Genomic DNA, 23,491 nt, shown 5'->3' on the forward strand with positions numbered 1-23,491 from the left:
TAAATCAATGTTCTTTCAAATTAATGCAGCCAGCTCACATTTTAGAAATGGCATTTAAAACAAGCAGAGCATCACATTTGTAAATCCCTTTATTAGTCATCGAAAAAGGGAAAAATGAAGTAAGTGGAAGTAATGCACATTTGTCAGTATCAGTTGGTGAAATGAATAGCACGTTTGGGGAAAAAAAAGGGTCCCTCAACCACAGAAACTCTACTGCAACAATACAAATATAATTGTAGTCAAAGACGAGTTACATTTACAGGTTTGATTCTTTGGTGATGAAGATTTAATATCTTCAGAGGTTACAGTAAATCTTTACTCTGCAAAAAACAAATCCCAGAAGTCAAAAATAACAGTCTCACGAACCGGTTCGTATCATTTACAGTGCAAACACTTGAAGCTCAGATTGATGCTAAAATCAGTTTAGTTTTTCTCCACGTAGTGCAACATAACCACAGGAGCTGGTGTTCAGAGGATCACCACGGCATGCACGGGTTTGGACAGTCACGGATGTACGACTCCAGTTTGCCTTCAGATACTTGCATCAGTGTGGTGTATGTGGTCAGCTGAAAAGACAGAAAAACATGATTATAACATGCACACATCAACTATATCAAGCTTGTCATGTATAAATGAAAAACGCTCACCTTGTTTAGCACTGGTTTGGTTGAGAGCACATCATACAGAGCATTCAATGAGATGTTCTGTAAAAGAAGTGACAGATCAGCTGTGTTGTGAAACAGGACATTTGCACGATCAAAGTTCAGTCCTAAAAGCATCACAAGACTCGCGCGACAAAGCTGTGACCAATCCTCAGTACTCACCGTCTGTGTGGTCTGGTTCATGCACTTCATGGCAGGAGTCCTGCGGTCATCCAGGAAGAAAGGCTCCTTCCAGTGGTCATAGTTTGTTTCCAGAACGTACCACCGGCCCAGCTTCAGGTCAATCCTGAGGTTCAATAAGTCATTGAAAACATCAATATGTGACCTGAAGCCACAGAAAAACTCCCACGTGAAACAGTAAAAATCAAATGACAAGATGTCATTAGTTCCTGTTTGAGGAAAAAGTTCACATGATGAACACGTCAGAGACTTGTGATCAACTTCTTCCACCATCTTCACTTTTAACGGGGAACTGGCATACAGTCTTAACAAGCAGAGTTCTGAAAATGTATCATCAAAGAATCATGGCTGACATGAAATGCTCTAAAACGCTGAGCTTCAGTACTTACTCCAAGACATCTATGCTGAGCAGTCTGGACCTGGTGATGATGCAGCCCTGTCCTGTTTGATTTCCTCCCAGGATGAAGTATGCTGGAGCGAGCAGCTTGGTCTGAGCCAGCTGGTTTTTGGCTTCCTCATAGCTGGCGGGATCAGGATAAGACTTAATATTCAGTTGAAATACACAAACATGGAACATATGTTCTGTCCAGGGTGTTGAAGGATCCCGTTGAGATTTAAGTTACTTTAAAAAATAAATGTCTGTTTTTCTAATAATTATGTTTTTCTAAAATACTACTGCATGTTACACAATATTTACTGCTTATATGTTGAAACATTGATGGACAACAATTGGTGGCCAAAAACTGCTCAGCTAAAGGAGGATACCTGATTGCATTCTCGAGGACAGATCGAGTGAGAAAGCTCATCCACATCCCATCTCTTTGTCCCAAGATCCACTCCAAGATTCCTGAAAGTGAGCAGGTTAAATGTGGTGGCAAGAAAACACTTCATAGTGCATGTGTCAAAACTGCGACTAAAAACCCACCAATGTATCCTCCATCAAGGCTGAAGCGCTCGTTCATAGTCAGAGTAAAGGCTTTCTGGAAGACAGGAAAGACATTTTTTTATCTTTTTTTTCAGAACCGAAACTGCAAAGAGCATGCACAGCTCAAACGCTTTTTCCAGCCTTCTGTGATGTTTAATGCTGACTGAGTCTTCAGTCCCGACATGAAAAGACTTACAGGCTTGATGCCAGTCAGCATGCCAACGTATCCAGCAAAGTTCGTGGACTTAAACACCGTCTGGTTCTTCCTCTTGAAGTCAAGGTTGACCACCAGAGGCTTTAGCTTCTCGCTGATCGTCCACGACTTGTTTTTCGCATCCCAGCTGCAAAGAGGCACAAGTTCTTTAACACACCTGAGCCCAGACTTTGCTTATACATTTAAAGTACAGGAACTGTGATGTTCTTACCCCATAAATAATCCAAAGTCTAAATTTCTTCCATGATACAGATGACCTGCAAGAGTGAAGCATTTCAGAAATTTCAATAAACTTTATTTTCATATATATCAGCGGCTTTGACAAAACTGGACGTGTCCGGCTGATTCACCCTTTTCATCTTCTGCTACAACAGATGTACACACGGTGAACACCTCATAGAAGACATTGAACAAGACAACTTCACCTAAAAAAAAAAAGGACAGAAATCGGTAGGGCTTTTATTTCCCCCTTTGCATCTCATAGAATTGATTTTTTTAATCATTCATTGACTTTATTTTACCAAGTGGAACCCCTGAAACAGCCGCGATTCCTTTGATTTCATCTTTAAATGGGTTTGGTAGCGTTTCCACCATTAAAGGCTGCAGAAGAGAAAACACAATATACTCTTTTAAAAAATCTTTTAAAAAAATGTCATGGTGATGGTTAAAATATACACAAGATTCACCGGAGAAACACATTTCAGAGTATAAAATAACCCCCACCAGTGTGATGTCAACCAGCTCTATCAGCCTTCCACTGGGCACAAAAGCATCGGCCAAGTCTTTGATGGCCTGAACCATGGCCACCAGCTGAAAAAAGGACGTCTTCAGTTAATGTTTCTGCATGACCTGGAATGTACTTTGCAGAACTTTGCAATTGTCTTACATCATTTTTTTTGTCAGTGATCACTTCTGTCCATCTCTTTGTGGGCGGCAGGTCGAGGTCCACTGTGTACCAACCGACAGGTCCTCTCAACCTGGTAAGAAGAGATCAAGTATGCCGTTCACAGCATTATTAATGGTCATTGCAACGAATTGATTTTGAACATCATGAACATAAAATATAGAGAAAGTTGTTTCTGGATGTTATGTCTATTGACATTTGGAGAAAACATCAACAAACCAGAGTGCTAACTCCTCCATCCAATACTCTTCAAGAAAAGATGCCCCATCGTAAATACACTTTTCAGAAGTGAAACCAAATCCATAGTCATGAACCCTTCCCCTGCCTTTGACTGGCTGGAGGAATGTTTGTTTTAGTTCTGGAGGCCAGGTTTGATCGTCTCCAGGCCACAGAGCCATGGGAGTGTATGAAGACTTCTTCTTATTAGGAATTAAGAGATAGGCAGCAAGCAGATGGTGAATAGATAGTCCCATATCGCAACAAAAAGTGTTCTGGGTTACAAATCAAGTAAAAATATCTTACCTTACCTTTAACTGAGCACATTTAATATTACCAATAAATCATGTTTTCATAAAGCAACTAGTCAGTTATGCTGCCTTCAAGTACTGTAAATATTAATGTTGCCAATTAAAGTAAAAGGCTAGATGGGAAGAAACACTTTGACATCAATGATTCAAGTCCTACAGATAGCTAGGAATCATGTGGTATGCTTGTATGTGGTTACTATTAGAAAACAAGATAACAAAAAACGTGGTTATAAAGGAAATGCGCACATCTTGACTGATTAAAGGGATTATAGATTACAGATGTAGTGTCAACATTCAGGCGATTCACTGCCTTGAAGGAGTGAATATTAATAATAATAATAATAATAATTTCATAATTTCATTAATGAAGTCAAATAATATACTGCTAGAAGGTGAGCTGTGATCTGTAATAGGTGAGCTGGGATATGTAATCCGTTTGCTGCAATCTACAACTCTGCCAGATACCATAAAATCATACACGCAGGAGATACAGGTTAAAATGAACAAGAAATGGATCTTAAACTTTACAAGGCCCTTAAATCTCTGTGGGGCTGGTAGGAAAACAGGGTCATTGACTTACAGCCCAAAAGGCTAAGATCAGTTATTAGGATTTTTAAACAATTAGCCAATTTTTTTTGTTTTTTCATCTAATAACAACTGTATTATAATCCAAAAATCAAAGTTAATATATTAAAGCCATACACACAAATATGGAGGAAAAGCTAGCTGATGTCCACACAAATATTTGGCATTCCTGCTTGATGAATTACTTAAGTGATTAATTGATTATGGTCTAATCATTTTCAACACAGAGGACAAAGCAGATAACATTGTCTGAGTCTATTCAGTTGTTACAAAAGACAGCGGCTGCCTCGAAAAAATGCAAATGGCCAATCAGTGAAAAGATGTCTGCATGTTAATTTCTCATCTTTCTCGTACACTTACGGGACAGACATCACTTCACATTGCTTGATAATGTATATCTACTGCCCATGTAAACGTTGCACCTGAAGAATGTTACATTTACGAGCAGCACCTGAAGGCATCAGTTAGGAAACGTGAGAAAACATGTCGGTGATTCGGTTTACTTATGAAACACCAAGTTTCTGTTAGTGTTTAACAACATTTCTGACACTTACGTGGGACCATTTGGTGGATACATGTTCGTCCGACAGTCCTCTGTAAACTGCAAATGAATAAATGACATTTAGAACTGTAAATAACTAGATCACAACATAATGCACACAAGACAACCCATCTCAAGCTTTGAAAACAATAATATTCCCTAATCCCTGAGCAAAAAAAAAGAAAGACATTTACCGGTGGTACAAACTGTGTCGATGTGACGGATAATAAAGCGGCCAAAACGAGGAAACCGTGGATGTTCATTTTGTAAGCGTCAATCTGAAGTGGCAGTGACAGTTTCAGGCAGCGTCACATTGTTATGTACGGAAGTCGCTTCAGTCTTCAGCGTGACACCGAGCCAAACCATTCCTAGAGGGGGAGACTGACTCCTCCAAATAACATAAAAAACATTATAAATCAATAATGATAATACACCCTATTAATACACACACATTTTATTTAAAATATATAAATAAAAATGTTGTTAAAAGGCTTCAGCTTCTTACACAATGATTCACAAACCGACATAGGAACCTCCACCCTCCCATGAAATGGTCTTTTCCAGACTGTATGAAATGAAAGGACAAAACCATTCCTGGTAGTTAGCATTAATTTCATCATGTGACACCAGCTTTTTACATTAAACAGTTCGTTCGTTCGTTGTTTATTTCGAACATGTATAAAAAAACAAGAAAAAAGATAAGAAAACAAATACAGGCGGGCATTCCACCACATAAAAAAAAACATCATCAAAACACATATTTTAGTTACATGTTCGAAAAGGAGTGGGAGGAAGTATAAATGTATTTAATCCCACCCCCTTTCCACAACTAAACATAAATTATATGTCTGTATTATTTTTTAATACTATACACTAATTTGTATAAATATATATCATTTTTACAATCATAAATATAACTATGATATAAATATAATATAACTATGATATAAATATAATACGTATATCCAAGTATATAATCATACAAAGACAGCAGAACACACAGCTGGTGATCTTTAAACAGTCTTCACTTTTATACCTGAAATAATTTCTTTATATTTCTTCTAAAATTGTTTTATGTTTGTACATTATTTTAATTCCAAATTCAAACCATTCCACAATTTAATTCCACAAACTGATACACAAAAACTTATTTTTGTTGTACGCACAAGTAAAGATTTGAAGTTTAGGTTACCCCTTAAATTATAACCTCCTTCCCTCCCAACAAATAATTTCTGAATGTTATCTGGTAGCGAATGATTTTTTGCTTTAAACATTACCTGTGTAAGACTGTTGTGCAACAGTTCGCAAACATGTTTGTTAACCACAATTTAGCGTCACTGAGTAGCTTTAATTTGGCTTCCTATCAGCTCACTAGTACTCTTTATGGCCGTAACATGGAGGGATTATGCAAAGATGAGACCTGGGTAAAAACGCCCCCGACAGCTGTGCTCTTACATACATCTGGATTTTGTCCTCTGTGGGCCAGGGTGCAATCTGGATTCAGTCACCCATCAAATTAATCTGATGAGTGAACACAGTTACTGGTGTTCAATGTAAATTCTTTGTATTACCGGTAATATGGTTGACCCCCCACACCACCACAACCTCTAACTCCTGTTTTAACAACACAGTTCCTTACAAATATCTGTGTAACATACAACATATAGTTTGTTTATATAGTTCATATTTATGTAACATCTTATGCACTACTTGACTGAAACATAAAACTTAAAATTGTTGTAGAAGTATTCCAAACATAAAGTACATACTGTAGCCACCAATGCCCTGGTGGTTGCTCCAGGGGAAAAGATAATCACAGTTAATTATTCACAAGTAAAATGGTCACTGAGTAACATGGAGTTCATTTTAGGTCCTCAAAACATGAACATAAGGGTATAGAAGACGAACGAAAAAGCAAGTCTGATTTATCCATAATATGTTTATTCAATCATATAAAAAGTTGGGAAAAAGGTAACTTCCAGTAGCATGTCAGATGACTACATCAACAAAAATCTAAAAACATGTAAAGGACATGGCAGAAATCCAGCGAGTCTTCATTTGCAGTACCTGTCTGCTTTCATTTTGCTTCTCCTATAATGACAAAAGACATTTTATTCTCATTGTTGCAGTTTGACAATGCATTTAATTTCTAGTATTACATTCATGACCAATGTAAACATCTCTAATACCAGTCAAATGCATGTATATTCAGTTGTTGATGTAAACGGTTGTTGTTATTTTTTTGTTCTCTAACTTGGAAAGTTCTGCTTTGGTTAGTGCTATTCTTGACATAATTGATCTAGTCAACTTTCTATTGTGTTTAGTTTTTTCTATGACATTTGTGTATAAAATGTATTAAGGTAGAAATTAATTCAAACATTCATCCAAAGGAAAGGGGGGGGGGGGCACGGCGGCGCAGCTGGTAGTGCAGCCGTCTCACAGCTAGAAGGCCCTATGAACTGAGTGAAAGGACTATTTTTGAGATTTAATTGGGTATGTTCTTATTCAAATGCTCTTTTGAGATAATCACATAAGAACTTATGATAAGTGTTTGACAGGAAGCACATAATGAGCTTATTCCTTCCAGAGTGGTGGCACATCTTATAGAGGTGATCTTTGTCATTTGCTTATTTGTCTGTTTGCAGGATTAGACAAAAAACACTTGGTGCAGAGTGGAGTACAGCAACAGTACAGAAAGCACTCTTGTTTTCATACCTGTCGAGCAACTCTTCATGAAATTTCCCATCCGTTCTGGCTTTCTTTAGGTTGGAGGAATCTTCCTCGTTAACCCTGAGCCGCCGATCTTGAAAACTCTGAAACTTTTTCCTTTAATAGAAACATAAGCATTAATAACACTGCAATAAAAGAATACACAGAGCCGAATGACTCCCTACCAACTACACATATGCCAACACTCATACACACTCAAAATTATAAGAATTTCCACCAGTCTTCCTGACACTGAGGCTCTAAGCTGCTAAGTCTTAAAAACTAAAATCCAGATAATGTGTACGAGTATTAAGTACAGCTACAGCTACTTAAAGTTTGACAGTGGCAGTGAAAGGCTGAGCCTACCAACATATGCTGTGCCCCATTTTCACATCTTCAGCACTGTGTGGAAGTTTTACAGGAATTTTAGAAATGTTGCAGTGCAATCTGGGACATGAACATTATGATGTCAGCTTTGTAAAATATCTTATCTGAATACAATATATCGTATATGAATATGTTAAACTATTACAGAGCAGTGCGATAAACAACTGAGGCCTGTTGTCATGAACTTCTTTGATTTCTAGTTTGCGCGGCCTGTGTTTTATGAGTCTGAAATGGCACTCCATCTTGAAAAGCCTTTTAGAAGCTAAACACTACATCAAGACACAGGCTCAAGGGCAGCCATTATCAACATGTCAGCATGATGAGTCAATTTCCCCAACATTCATCTAAAACAAATAATAGAGTAGGAACACAAGCCAAAGCATGCCAAGCAAAAAGCGGCTTCAGACATATTGCCTGGAACTTAATAGGCCGCGGACAGGGTTGTATATAAAACACCAGCAGCCTCAGAAGCTGAAATGTAGTGTCTGCTTTCTCATCACGCTCAAACAACAGACCATCAATTGTAACTGAGGCGTGGGACTGATGAGGCGAATGCTTAAAGGCGTGATCTTATTCAAGAATGCAATCCTGTCGTTAAAATCTTGCAAATGTAGAGAGACACAATGTGAGAATAATCACAAATATTGTTCTCTTTTCTCCTCTCACTGTCTGAATAAAATTCTTTAGCACAGATTTTAGAGAAGGCTGCAATCCTTAATAAACAATACCATATCAAAGTGTAATGAAACATGTGGCATCACTACTAATACAATGAGGCAACAGCTTTTAGGACTATTTTCACAAACTGTCAAGATTTAATAATTCAGAGAAAACCTTTACATATTTTCTCACGTTAAAGTCCTTAACTCAGAAGAAATGTCTTATGTCAATGAACACTGGAATCAAAATGCATCAAACATAAAACAGATTATATTATTATAATAATTTTGGAGAATCGTCACTTTCTGTACACATCTTGACCATTCATAGTAGAGGAATGGGATCTTTAGTATGCAAGAGATTCACTGTGTAGAGAGGACATCACCCATTACTCTGAAATGTCACCTTTAAGTATAAAGTTACCTAAAAGTTGATATGGAAAGTACAGAACTTGATCGGTAAGAGTGCTGAGTTCTGTCTCACAGCTGGTGACCAATTCCAACTGCTCAGAAGATTACTTTTATGTTATTTGAATCACATATTATTCGGTGCTAAAATGATTAATTGATCTGCAAATGAGATGGAAAAGCTTCAGCTGAATGAAATGAAAACCTTGTTTGTGTTCTCTGCTCCGTATCCATCTTGAACTCCTCATAAGCATCTAATGACTCCTTTTCTAATATTTCCTCTAGCTCAACATGAAAACATGAAATGTTTCACAAATGAAATACTTTTCTGAGACGTGTCCTATTGAAACACGGAGCATTCTGGTTTGTATTCAACATTCCTATGAACAGCATCCTCTAGAGACTGCACTTGTTAGAATAAACTTCTGATTGGCTTATTGATTAAACAGAACATTAAATGCAGAACTAAATTTAATCTTAACTTTACAGAAAACAAACAGTTAATTATAATATATGCAGAAAGAACCCAGTATGGATTCATCTCATCTTTTTGACGTGCTTACTTGTGTGCTAAATAAGCATTATGTTTATCAGCAGCCCAAGTTACTTACACATAATTGAGCTCACAGGATTTCACGTTACCACGGTCTTCATCTGCAAGGTCATCCTTGTGTTTGACTTCCCGTTCCGTACTTGTTCGGATCTGTAAATCATTTTGGGAAGACGAAACACAAAGAAAGACAAGTTGTGTTTTAAATAACAATACAGTGACCTCTGTAACACAAACATTTCCTCTCTTTCTTTCAACACAAATTTCCCCTCAGAGACTGCATGCTTAAATCCAAAGGATTAACATGCAACCTCAGGGAGGAACTCAATTTAAACATCACCTTCAGCATCTCGCCATCTCCTGCCGTCTTGCTCTTGGCCTCGATGTCCCCGCTGTCACTGTAGGAGATGAAACAGCTATTTGCTGCCATAAGAGCCATTTTTCCCTGAGGCAGGACACAGACAAAACAGAGGAAGAAGTAGATCAAGTACAATTGCATTGTACCTTTATGGTTGTTGCCACAAGCATGAAAGATTGCCTGATGTTTGACATTACAGAGTCAGAAGGTTGAAAGTTTTCAGTCTCAACAAATCGTCAAGGGAAGCTGTGTAATCTCATGTAAACGTGCATGCACTGTGCATGTTGAATTGGTTGTTTATGACTGGAAGTAAAAGCTCTTCATCAATCTAAACAACAGCCCTTGCAGACAGTGTTACAAAAAAAGAAAAAAACCCATACACACTGGCACAACAGCAGTTTTAGGATTTAATTCAAACAAGTGATCACCAGCCGTCCTAATTATTTCCCCTTTTCGATATGAAGAATTAGTCTGGTTTCTCGAGAATTGACTTTGATATCCAAAATGGGGAAATCTGGAGAAGACTGTTGTCGGTTTTGGAACACAAAATTTGTTGATCCAGGGGACTGTGAGCAACTTTAAATCGCTTTCTTTTTTCTTTGATCTATATTCTTTACACCAACATGTAGTTTTGATTTACTTTTACCAAAGCAGAAACCAAAGATTAGTTCCACTGTCATTTAAACTGTTAAGTGTTTTATCAAAGACCCAAATGACTCAGTTTCCATCATATGTCAAACAAAAACCTGACAAAGGTCATACCTGAGAAGTTGTACTTGTATCTCACCCTGCTATTTGTAAAAAAAAAACAAAACAAGCTCAACTTTTTTTTTTTTTTTTAATTACAGCTATATGATCATATTTTGACTTTTAGTAATGTTTGTATGTGTATATTCCTGTGACTGTCTGGTGAGAACCGCTGACAACAAATAAAAAAGACGTATGTATTCAATTTGAATACTTAGCCAGTAAAGTTCTGAAAAGTACAACTAAGAACTGTTCTTGCTATTCTTAAAACAAAGTACTTCATTGCTCAGTAACACTGTGCAAATGAAATGTTTATGCTGCTGCCTTTTGCTTCTATTCAAGAAAAAAAATGCTGGCACAATGTAACAATGCCCCCCCCAAATTAAATTAAACCCAAACTATCTCCTCAGACCATAAAGCCACACAGTCTAGACGCTAAAGTATTGCAAATAAATGGAAAATCGAACGGGAGCCCTTAAGCAGACCTTTTGATAATTAAGAAAATTAAGAACAAAGCAGTATTGTCATTGTAATCAACAAGCCTGCAGCAGTGAATGTGGTTAACTCTAACATCCAGTCACCAGTGGGTTCTGAAAATACACTGCTTAACGTTTAATTGAACCTAAACCCTGTGACATTTTTGAACTGCTGGCCAGCACTCATTAAAAAAAAAAAGAAAATGTGAAGATTTACTCACATCCTGGAAGACTGGTTCCCATTGTTCTCTTGCACCGATGGCATCGGAGCGCCCAACCACCAAACCCTCAGAGTTGATGCCCAGGAACTTTCCATATCCAGATTTCAAAGCTATCCTAGAAAAGCAAAAACTACCACATCAATTTCTGTCGGCTTTCCAAAGGAAATGTTTTTCTTGGTGGCAAGAAAGGTTCAATAAATGCAGTATGAATCTGAGATCCATCACTAAAACTAATGCAAAAGAAAAAGCTGTGTAACAGGCAGCACATCTTCAAGGGCTGATTGCTTCTTGGTTGGTAAATTACAAGTGTCCATCTGGACAATAAAACAGATGATGAATATAAAATGAAGAAATGGGGTAATAAAGCCACTGGCGAGAGAGGCGAACCCACCGTGTGTCTGAGAGCTTGATGGCAGTAAACTGCTCCGGTGGGTCTGGTCCCTCATCATCTGAAACATATCAAACTTTAACCTTTTTAAGACTTTGCACTCATTACCAAAACTTCTGGATAATGCTATATTTCCCCCATTGTCTTCTTTTGTTAGGAGCAGTGATTGAGGCTTAATTTTTCGATTACCCCGGTAATCATTTTGCACAAAAAAAAAAAAACAGCAACAATTAATGAATAAAATCCTGTTTTACTCATGAATTCTTAAAATTTAGAATGAAAACCTTTTAACGCCAAAGGGCCTTTCTGCTCAGAAACCAGACATTCATGAAAAGGTCTCTTTTGTAGCATTTAAATGCTTTACTTGATACTGGAGCTCCATGAGGTACAATTTCTTTTATAACACTGGCCTGCCTGTGATTACTCCATTTTTTGGCATTTACAGAAACTTTTAGAAATGCGTAGCGCCTCACACAGGATTCAGGTCAATGCTAAGACATTGATGGCAAAAGCACAGATAAAGTGGAGGGATAATGAGCCATATGCTGCTCTTTCAAAAGGCTAATCATCTGCGGAATATGTCACACAGTGACCCTTCGAATTGCCTGAAAGAACGTCCACGGGGCTTCTCTGACCAGTAAGTAAATGTGAACAGTTTTGCAGCTTTCTAAAAGACTAACAACCACAGTGTGGTGTCTGTGTTCTTAAAAGAAGAAAGAGAAAAAGAAAGAGGGGGAAATCTCTAATCTCCTTTTCTATATAGCCAGCTTGCAGCCTCTTTCATCTCTTAGAAATGGGCTTATATGCATGCAGAGGATGAAAGCCCACTGAGAGAACTGTATGTTCCAATCTTAGACATATTCAATGGTGCTCACCAAACATTAGATGAATTAATTGTTAGTGTCTCTTTCAGCACAGACTTTTGCTAAGGGGCATCACTGCCTTAGAAGTGCCTAAAGTCAAAAATAAGTGAGGAATCAGTTATTTTCTGCACTTCTCAATTCACTTACATTTTGCAGCTTTTTGACTCGTCTCTGGATTTACCACTTATATATTTACATACTTCTTTTGTGCACTGAAGAAAAAACGTATTATCATAACTGCAAAGCCCACATCCTTCACCTAACCTAAGCACAAGTTTAAATTCTAACCTATTCAAAGATGGAGATGGCATGCTTTTCTGTGTTTCTGGACTTATCAGGAGGGTCGCATTGATGAATTTGTACCTTTCATGTCATTCACTAGGTCAAAAAAATGATGTATGAGGTGTTTTTGTATTTCTATGCAAAGATAAACGCAGTTAAAATCCTGAAATACGGTCTTGCGTCCTACACTTTCGTACATCAACTATGTCATAAAGTGGGGATTGCACTGATTAGTCAGATTCTATCCTAGACTAAAGGGGCAGTGCACATTCATGGGAAGGACAGCTTCCAACTTCTCCCAAGCTTTGCTTTTATTTATTTTTTGACCTCTTCAATATAGTCATTTTAACTTGTCCTATTTTCAAATTCTTCTCACAGCTGCACTAAGAGAAAATAATTTCTTAAGACCTTAGGTGTCTTTGGTATATAGGTAGAAGTTTACGCTTACAGCATTTGGAGTTATTGAATTATGGTAACTCCTTGTGTGAAAATACAGACTCTTGATGAAATAAATCAACAAAAATAAAAAAAAACTGTTGTAATATGAAAATATTCTTTTATATTTATATTATTTATTGTGTTTAAGAAACAGTGATGCAAAAGTATTCAATACAATTGCAAAAACATTGATTTAGTAGTTCAAATGTTTTATACAACACATGAAAAACAATTACAATACTTTTTTATCTTGTACTTTTATTTCTATTGTACTGGTAAAAAGCAACAAGCTTAATGAAGAAATTGAACCTCCAAAATGATAATCATCATGTACGCTGATGACCTTGTTGTACTCTGTCCATATACTGCTGGGTTACAACAACTGTTAAGAATATGCACACACTATGGCAGGAATTTTGATATTAACTATAACGCCAAAAAAAGTAAGGTCATGGTCGTGAGATCTAGAGAGGACAAGAAGTTGTTTTTTCCTGCCTTCCACCTTTCAGATGGTTCTTTAGATATGACTAAGGAATTGAAATATCTTGGACATGTCTTCTCAGATGATCTTATGGATGACATGAAATGAAATGTTAGTTTTTTTTTTTTAAAGTATGTAATGGTTGTGTATGTTGGATGTGTGTGGACCTTCTGAGTCCGTAATAAAGATTTATTATTATTTTTATAACTCTGATTCTGCCAGGTCTCTCCTCTTACCTTTGTGCGGTGCACCAACAGTGAAGAGCCCGGTATCCAGGGCATGGATGTATGAGTTTATCTGCATCTCTACTGCAACTGTTCCTGCAATTTCTCCATAACTGCTGACAGTCCACCAACCATCTAGTAAGAAGAAGTAGAAAAAAAAATTAAACTCAAAAGGTGCAATAATAAATGACAGCATTGTGTGTCAAAAAGATTAACTCACATCTTAGTAAAACACATTTTACCTTAGTATATTCTATTGTTTTGGACAACATTTGAAGCTCTCATTTGAAGATGATAAAAAGTTACATTACCTGGTCTTTGGCACTTTTCTGCGATTGTAAGTAGGCTATTTACTAAGATACAGTCAAGTTATATATACTTATTTATATATGAATTCAACTGCACTCTCAACTTTGGTCTGAGGGCTGCCGCTTTCAATATGCCTCTTGCCCTTTTTCTGGGACAAAATGATTGGATAACTGACTTGAACACCTTTTCACAGACTGGTGTAGACTACTCCTTTATCATTAAGCAAAAGTACATTTTTCCTTGAAGATTTTAGTTTTTTTCACTTTTTGATGGCTCGAGTGGCCTTTATTTTAAAAGTAGCTAGACAGGAAACTTGAATAGAGAGAGGGGGAAAGATGGAGTAAAGAGTGACAGCCTGGGATTCGAACCTGTGCCACCACGAGGGCGATAGCTTCTGTATATGGTGCGCCCGCACAATCAACAAAGCCACCCAAGAGTTGTTTGAAGTATTGAGTTTGCTTATAGAGAATGTTGTTATCAAACCACAACAGGCAGTCAAAGGAGCTTTTAAAATTCATAAAAGGTACAATAAAGTACTAATTACAATGACAAGAAAAAGTATGTGAACACCCTGGAATGATCTAATTTTCATCTAAGGGGGCGAATATACTTGCTGTTCAGAACGCGTATGCATCATGGCCGACATGCGTATTCTGCGTTCGTTTGATGCATCGACAGGCACGTTCCCCCGAAAGACACTGAACGCGTAAGCGACCTGCAGTTCTCGCTCTGCACGGGAGTGGCGCTGGTCCCGGTCCGATACCAGCTGACCAAAAGTGACTTGACGCGGAGGTCGGAAACTTGTGGGCTGTTTTGAAGAGAAGCTGAGCAGCAGCTGTTATCCTCACATTTATGATTCACATCGCCACTGCACAGTGACAAACATCCGTGTCAAAACAGCTGCGGCAAATCAACACAGTCCTGGGTGCAGATAGAGTCCTGCTCGTTATGTCCGTGCTGGTCGGAAGATGCAGCGGTGATGATGCTGGTGTGCTGTTTTGCCCACCTATCAATCGTCTGAGCTGGATACAGAGGTTCTTCAGTCGCTTGACCGACACCGACTTTGCTCCAGATATTTCGATAAATGAATTGCCTGACGACATGTGCGTGCACGCTCCACGCGTGTAACTGGCTGCTACAGCTCGTCCCTGTCGCCCCGTAGCGCAGGATGACAGCCAGCTCTCTGCTGCGGTCTCGGGGTTGCCGTGTGTGGTTTTGAGCTGAATTAGTGGAACAATCCCATCTAACAAGTCGTCAAACGAAACAGAGGAAATGCGGAAATATCGCTGCTGTTTCTCATCATTAGTTGCTGCATCAGCAGGACGAACGAGCTCTCCAGTCTCCCGACGACTCTGGTTGAACGGCCCGACAAACCATCTCCGATGGCGCCGTTTTCTTTATGAGATCACAAGCAGAGCAGTGTCTTGTTTATTTATCCGTTATTCCACCAGCTGGTTTATAATACTACCACAAAATATTTTATGACTTTTCTAACTCTGGCTCTGCCCCCAATCAGTTACCGCCGGTACGGCGTTCTCTCCTCGCGTTCTACGCGAACGAGGTTGCAGTCGGTTGTGGAGGACGCAAACGGATGCAAACGCAGGCTCAAACAACAAGTATATCTGCCCCTTAAGTCACAATAACACACAGATACAATATTACAATAATATTGTAATTAAGCTGATAACAAACCAGAAAGTGTAATTTCTCATGTTATTCCACACTAAATAAGCCTTCACAGTTCTGGTGGAAAAAAGGTGCAAAAACCCATACACTTATTAGTTTACACATGTGGAGTCCAAATGAAGTGCTCCTTTGAGGGATAAATACATCCAATATTTTTAAATGTGTTGTTCATAAGTAGCATCTACTCATGTGAACTATGACTTGCCAAAATATCACTGAAAACATAATATTGAGAGCAGTTGGTCTGCATAAGAAATGCAAGGTAATCTTATAAAGTCTTTGGTTTCCAAAGGTCAACAGTTAAATATCATCTAGAAGTGGATATTAAGTCAGGAAGACTCCAAAGGAACAACAGAGAAGCATCAATGAGGTAAAGAAGAACCCATGAGTAACAACTAAGTTTTGAAGGTCCTAGAGGATAATGTCAGGGTTGTTGTGCACCGTTTGAGACTTGAGATAGGGCAATGACCCTAAGCACTTCAATCCACCACATGAATGGATGAAAGCACTCGCTGAAAGACTATACTGTTGAAATATCCAACGTAGAAAGCACCAAATTATCAGATGACTTTCTATTAGGGCTGTGCGATTAATCGATTTTAAATCTAAATCGGATTTATTAATCAAGACGATGTAAAAAAAAAAGGAAAATCGGAAAAAATCGATTTTCCTTTTTTGCAGCTGGCTGCATTACAGACAGAGCTTGTCTAGTCATCTTTGTTTGGTCAAGAAAATTGTAAATGTTGTCACTTTACTAAACTCAAGGAGGATTTACAGTATCTTTCAATTGCACTTCATTCCCAATAGGGAAATTTGTTTGCTATTTTTCTTTAAAAATAAAGATAAAATATTTGAAACAATTTATTCCATTGTCTTTTGTATTTTTACCCAAAAAATAAATCGAAATCGAAATCGAAAATCGGGTTTTCAGAACAAAAACCCTTTACAGCATTCAGTCAGACAAAGAACTCTCTCTAGCAAACTTTTATTTTTATTCCAGCAAAGAGAAGACTTAACAAGAGTATATGTTGGGGGGTTCAACGCAAGGTGCGACCCTTTCGTAGGAGCAGAAAAGCCAGATTTAAATGAGACTTTCCCAATTATATCTTAAAAACCAGGGTAGTCCTGGACGAGCATTGTTTAGAGAGAAGAAATTATGAAAAATGTATGGGGCATTCAGCATTAATCACACATGGCTTTAGTGTGATGCATAGCTTCTAATGATAATTGTGTTAATAGTGTATATTCATGATGTGACAGAAGCAACCAGATGAATTCAGAAGAGCACAGGGATATAAAGCCATGTTAGATTTAGTCATATGCAACAAAGATGACTGGATCCTGGATAATATTGGGAAGGCATCATGAGTAATCGTCTGTCAATCGAATAAGACATCATATCACTTAGTGAAAACAACACTAAAGGCAGGAAGACCCATAAATAATGTGCAGGGAAGAACGATTTGACAGATTATTAATAATTAACATCCAATTTATGGTTGAACTAATTTTAATTACGTAATTGAATTAATCTTTCGTGATAAATGTAATTGTCTGAAAAAAAAGGGTGTCACATTATTACAGATTCATATTAAAGCTAAGGGATTAATGCAATATCAAATACATAAAGTAACTACAATATGGTTAACATTGTGCAATACCTAAAAATCTTATATAAAATATCTTCCTTGTGTTCTTTAGCCAAAAGCTGAATTTAAGAACAGCAATACATGCACCTACCGACAACGTCGGGTTTTTCCTCTTCGTCTGCAGCTTTTCTCTTCTTATCCTTGTGCTTTCTCTTCTTTCTGTGGAAAAATAAATACTATTATCAAATCTGACTGTATTTTGGAATAAAGAGACTGCACATTTAATTACACCAAAAAAAGGCAATTAAACATATTCAGTTTATATAGTTATAAGTTTATAAGTTATTCAGTTTAAACAGTTTATAAGCCTAAACCCCACCACATTAGAAAATTAGAAAAAAAAATAGAAATGAAGAAGCCCTTTGTACGACAGGTGACATATCTTCAAGAACCAATAAAAAGATAAATCCAGTTGCTATCCACTACAGCTTTTCAGGAGGACAATGACCTGGATAATAGACAACATATCTCAGTATTCAGAGAAAAATTCATTTTAGAAACCTCATAAGCCTCCGTGTACAGACAGGAGGTGAACAGTTGGTCCACTGGTAATAATAATAATAACCACAATCATATGCTGTAACAATGCACCTTTCAATAACCATATCTACCTCATACTGCTGCACCTTTCACTTTGTTAAAAATTGTACACATTCATAAGAGCTGTCATTTGCCTATTTACTGTAGAGTGAGTGAAAATAACTGTCTTATTTGACCTGACTTGGCCAAATAAACCTGATTCTGATAATTTATATTTCTTAGTTATTTTGTCTTCTTTTCTTTTTAAAATAAAATCCCACAGAAAGTGACGGATGTTCTGAATGAAAACAATTAATTTTGAATTACAAATAAATAAATTCCTTGAAATAAAACTACATAATAGATGCCACATTTTAACATACAAAGTAGTTCTCAACTATACAGTAAGAAAATAACTCTGCTTTTTAGTCATAGGTTAATTTCAGCACTGGAAGGATGAGATATTGTTCTAATGGTGTTTGGACCTGGGCTGTACAGGACTGTCTCAGAAAATTAGAATATTGTGATAAAGTTCTTTATTTTCTGTAATGCAATTAAAAAAACAAAAATGTCATACATTCTGGATTCATTACAAATCAACTGAAATATTGCAAGCCTTTTATTATTTTAATATTGCTGATTATGGCTTACAGTTCAAGATTAAGATTCACAGAATATTCTAATTTTTTGAGATAGGATATTTGAGTTTTCTTAAACTGTAAGCCATGATCAGCAATATTAAAATAATAAAAGGCTTGCAATATTTCAGTTGATTTGTAATGAATCCAGAATGTATGACATTTTTGCATTACAGAAAATAAAGAACTTTATCACAATATTCTAATTTTCTAAGACAGTCCTGTGTATAATAATTATAGACTGTATTTATATTGTGTACCGACTTAACAGATATAAATTAAATACAAAAACATCGAACTAGAACAAGAAATGAATATGAGAAGATGTATGATACTTGTACAAACCTATAGGATAACTGAATACATTTCTACGTTTATTTAACTTTAAAGCAAACTAGCTCCAGTCTGTCCTCACGGTGACGGTTTAAACTAGTGTTTCAGGTGACATTTATAACCCAGACAGTCACACAACCGCAGATTACAAATAAGGTGAATACTTACGCTTTACCTTGACCTTTCAAAACCAGTTTCGTGGTTTTTACAGTTGAATATTCAGACATTTCTTCAGCTAGCCTAGCATTTGCAGTTAGCTTATCGAGTAAACACTAAAGCCTGAATTATGGTTCCGCGTTTAATCGACGGCGTAGGGTACGCGGCTACGCGGCTGCGCGCACCGTACGGTTCGCGTAACTTACGCCGCAGCTCTGCGTTGGTGTAACGCGGAACCATAAATAAGCCTTAAACTGGGACACACTACGGCAGCCGCAGAGGCACATTTACCATCAAACTCCCTCAAACAAATCAATTCAGTTCAGTTCAGTTCAATTTAATAAAACGTTATTAATCCCAAAGGACCAGCTTAATTAGGACCAACTTAATGGGGTATCTTTTATATAGACAAAATTAACAGGCTATTCGTACTAAAATGAAATTGCCATTTCATAGATATTTTGTTTGGGTGTTTATTGTATTTTTCTTTGTTTCTTTTACGTATTCTTTTCCTTTCTATTCTTTTTCTATTGATTGATTTGTTTTGGTGATTTTGTATTGAGGGGGAGGATTTTTTATAAGCCCTTCGGGCTTCTTTTCCTCTCCTGCACAAATTATTTTTCCTTGTATGATAAAAAACTTTACTGTTGTCATTGTGCAAATAAATAAATAAATAAAGGTAAATTAAACAAGAAGAAATACAAAAAAGGAGAATTAGATCTTTGTAGGGGAGACTAAAAAAGAGTATCCAAAGAAGGTCCCGAGTATTAATCAAATTGGCTAGGTAGCCTACAAATGTATTTATCATGACTTCTCCCTAAGTTGTAGTAAAATGTTTAACATTATGCCAATATAACTAATAATAGCAAACATTTCATGGAGCAATTCCAAGAATGTTATGCGTTTATGCTCCCCACACACAAACATTACTTTTTTTTTTTAACGGAAAAAGTTTTATTAGATGATTTTTTTTGTAAGCACTGGGGATAAAATGCACATGACATACCAATCCTACTCCACCAGCAGTCCTCCATCTTTCTAGTTTGACTCACTGTGTTACAACTTGGAGTAGTGAGCTACCAAATCACCTGAGATAAGTTTGCATACAAACCAAATACATTTATGATACCAATCTAAGGCAGGTGGTCATATTTCAACACACGTGTTCTACTTTTCATTTACAAAAGAAACAAAAGAAAAGTTGGCCTCACAAATGCAGGATCAGACATTCACCAAATGAATAACATGAATTACATAGATATATTAATTAACTGTGACTATAAAAAAGGGGGGTTACAGTTTGATGCTATAACTGTACATGACCAAGACTGAAATTTTAAATATATTTTCTACACAAACTCATAACTAATAACACTGCAGGAGGCTAAATGGGAATCACTGAAATAAACATTTATGAGGTAGGAATGAGCACTCCACCCACATTACCTTTTTTTCTTTTTTTTTTAATGGTTTTCTGATCTTAATTTTTTTTGTCTTCCTAGTAAAACCAACTACAAAAGAATAAACATCCATCCATCCATCCACCCATCTTCTGCCTATTTAAGTTCGGGTCATGGAGGCAGCAGCTTAACTAAAGAGGCCTTGGTGTCTTTCTTCCCAATTACTAGCTTTTCTGAGGGAATAACTGAGGTGTTCCTACATCAGCTGAGATATATGATTCCTCCAGTGCACCCTGGGTCAGCCACAGGGCTTTTGCTTGTTTGGACATGCCTGAAGCACCTTCCTAGGGAGCCATACAGGAAGCATCCTAACCAGATGCCCAAACCATCTCAACTATGGAATGGTGGAACCACTCACCCAGTCTTTTAGGGAATATGCAGTGCTGCAAATTCAGTGTTTTGTGTGTGACAATGCTAAAAACCTTGGTACACCACAAACCACCATAAAGCAAGCATAATTTCCCTCTTATTATCAGCACTGAAGTCATGGTATGAAGAAGCGGCATTTGTCTCCTTTTTTGCCACAAACACACCAAAATTGTGCAATTATCTGAGTTACACCCTGAGACCCTTTTCTCAACTGCACAAACAGTTGCAGTAATAAAGGCGTGGGTGGGGTTAGCAGGTGGGATAGGGTTGACCTCTTGGAAGGTGTCCTCTTATAAGCTTTTATGGTAATGCAGCCTCATTAAACAGGAACGACCCAATCAACAGCCTGTGACAGGAGGTAATAAATCATTTGTGGACACTGTCAAGATGTAAAATAAATTAGACAGTGACTTGTGTTATCTGTTCACTGGAGTAAAACTCAGCTGGTGGGAGAATTTTATCGTGAAAAACTAACTTAAGAAGGCCCTCCATGACAACAGGAAACATTTAAACTCAGCAGGACAGCACAGACCTTGCAGGCAAGAGACTGTGATGCAGCAGAGAAACTCCTGGTGATGCTGCGTTGCCGGGAGGGGGGTGGAGTGTGTGTGTGTGTGTGTGTGTGTGTGTGTTTGGGGGGGGGCTCAGAATGTGGGAGATTAATTTTGTCAGAAAACTCCTGTAAGCTTGAAGGAAGTTAGCAAGTGGGGTTTTCAAGGAGCCGTGAGTCAACATTTTACCCTGCACAAAAACCCCAGTAGTGCTTCTCCTGTCATTTGTCAAATTCAGTAATACTTTGACAGCAATCCCCGTTGTTGGTGGGATTAAACAATCCTAACTTGCACTGGGAGAGCTCAGTAGTTAAGTACATAAGTACTGAGAGCGTGCTGAACCAAAACAGTGTGTAACTAATGATAACAAGAACCATGTTTTTTTTTCACTCTCGAACCCTTTGATTATGTCAACAGTGTTAACCATAACCCAAACATGTGGTCAGTAAGCCACCATACATGGAGGTAAGCAATCTTTAGTTGGTCTCCTTGTCATCTGTAACGCATATATTGCATCAAATACTTCATCAGCGGTGTGAAGAACAAGCTGACAAAGCCCCATACTCTCACGACATGCACGATGATACAACTTATGCAAATAACAGTGTGACAAATGTCAGGGTCTAAATGCTTGCGATGTCATCTGCTGAAGCATAAGTTAATTCAGGAACACCCCAATGTCCTTTGTGTCTTTCATGTGCTTGTTAAAGTGCCTTTTGTCTAACAAGCCTCCGTGCTCCATTAGCTGCCTTTCAACTGTAAAAAAAGCACATTTATCATCCTTTATATACACAGCACCGAACCCACGACCCTGCCAAAAAGGGATTTACTCACTTTAGTGTTTATGTAAGGTCTCTCAGTCTGACTTTGCACCCATTTGATCTAAAGTAAGAAACGTAACAGCATAAGACTGCGTGGACTGACATGATATTTTGCACAAGCATGCTCTCCAGAAAATAGATCCCACTGGTTTTGGTGATTTTTTTATTTTATTTTATAAGTCCCTCTGGCGTGAGGTTCATGGAGGACCATGAAATGTTGGTGGAGTTCTTAAAGGTCACTAGATAAAGAATCATAATCATAGAACGACAGATGTAGATCTTAAGGGAAATTCTGATCAAAGACTGTTTGCATGGAAAGGCTGCTAGTTACTGATACAGTATGTATTTTTAACACAATTTTACCCCGGCAAAAACTATGTAAAGTACAATATTTTATCTTTTTTTATCTTCCTATAAGACTTGTACAAAAAAATAAAGAATGTAATAATTTTTAAGCATCATATCCATACAGGAATGTAGAAATGTTTTGAAACTTTATTCTGTAAATTGGTGGATTTTTTTTACCTTGAGTGATACACCATGAGTTTCCTCAAGAGCCAGCATGAAAATATACCCCAGTGTGACAGGTAACATAATACACAAAGACTTAATACACAGTGTGTGCCATTAATTAGTGTAACAAATGCAGCAGAGGGAAGTTTAGTGGAAAGGAGGTTTTTATCCAAAGGCTCAGATATGTTGTGGCATTGTACAACTTAATGAGACGCCTGACTTCAGGACATACTTTATACTTTTTTAATTACTTGTCTTGTCGACTCGGTTGTCAACTCTTTCTTCTCACCTGCAGCACATTACTTTTCTCAGCTATTTTTTTTTTTTTACTTGTTTTTATCTTTCACCAAAAGCCTTTTGCTTTGGAAGTCACTCCTATCAACCACACCCTCCATTTCATCCCCATCACCCCCCGTCTTGTCCTACATCAGTCACGTTTAATCCTCCTTGGGGGATTTAGGTGATAAAAGGTTAAGTTTCTGACAGTGTGTAACAGGTGTTTCCATAAGTGGCAGCGTGCTATTACATTCCACTACGACCACACTCTCACTTTGTCAATGTCACTGCTGCCTCCCAAAGCGTCTCCTTGGCTTTCCTCCTTGTGTTTTTGTTCGGCCTGACAGGGTTTATGAGGTGGATGACAACTGACGACGGGAGGGCATGAGGCTGCTTCGTCAAAAATGTTGTGATGATGTTATTTCCAGAGAGTGAGGTGTTGGACTGAAGGCGAATTCAGACATCTGCCTGATCATACTAAA

The 23,491-nt window shown here is 37.6% G+C and overlaps 2 protein-coding genes across 2 annotated transcripts; both read right to left on the reverse strand.

Moving 5' to 3' along the window:
• Window positions 1-71: 71 nt before the first annotated feature.
• On the reverse strand, window positions 72-4,878 carry asah1b (N-acylsphingosine amidohydrolase (acid ceramidase) 1b). Its single transcript, XM_061718970.1, has 14 exons — window positions 4,733-4,878; window positions 4,552-4,598; window positions 2,868-2,958; window positions 2,705-2,791; window positions 2,503-2,581; window positions 2,332-2,406; window positions 2,193-2,238; window positions 1,964-2,108; window positions 1,768-1,822; window positions 1,608-1,689; window positions 1,232-1,363; window positions 825-948; window positions 648-704; window positions 72-566 (listed from the first exon to the last, which is right to left on the reverse strand). Exons 1-14 carry the CDS (start codon window positions 4,799-4,801, stop codon window positions 477-479), a joined length of 1,179 nt encoding a protein of 392 aa, XP_061574954.1. The 5' UTR covers window positions 4,802-4,878; the 3' UTR covers window positions 72-476.
• A 1,581-nt stretch (window positions 4,879-6,459) lies between these two features.
• Window positions 6,460-19,154, reverse strand: frg1 (FSHD region gene 1). The gene is made up of 9 exons (XM_061718982.1): window positions 19,032-19,154; window positions 17,465-17,532; window positions 13,742-13,864; window positions 11,445-11,502; window positions 11,054-11,168; window positions 9,592-9,696; window positions 9,313-9,404; window positions 7,254-7,364; window positions 6,460-6,629 (listed from the first exon to the last, which is right to left on the reverse strand). The coding sequence occupies exons 1-9, from the start codon at window positions 19,088-19,090 to the stop codon at window positions 6,593-6,595; spliced, it is 768 nt and encodes a 255-aa protein (XP_061574966.1). The 5' UTR covers window positions 19,091-19,154; the 3' UTR covers window positions 6,460-6,592.
• Window positions 19,155-23,491: the final 4,337 nt, after the last annotated feature.

The sequence above is a fragment of the Cololabis saira genome, chromosome 1 (genome assembly GCF_033807715.1).
Source record: "Cololabis saira isolate AMF1-May2022 chromosome 1, fColSai1.1, whole genome shotgun sequence".
In the NCBI taxonomy this organism is placed as follows: domain Eukaryota; kingdom Metazoa; phylum Chordata; class Actinopteri; order Beloniformes; family Belonidae; genus Cololabis; species Cololabis saira.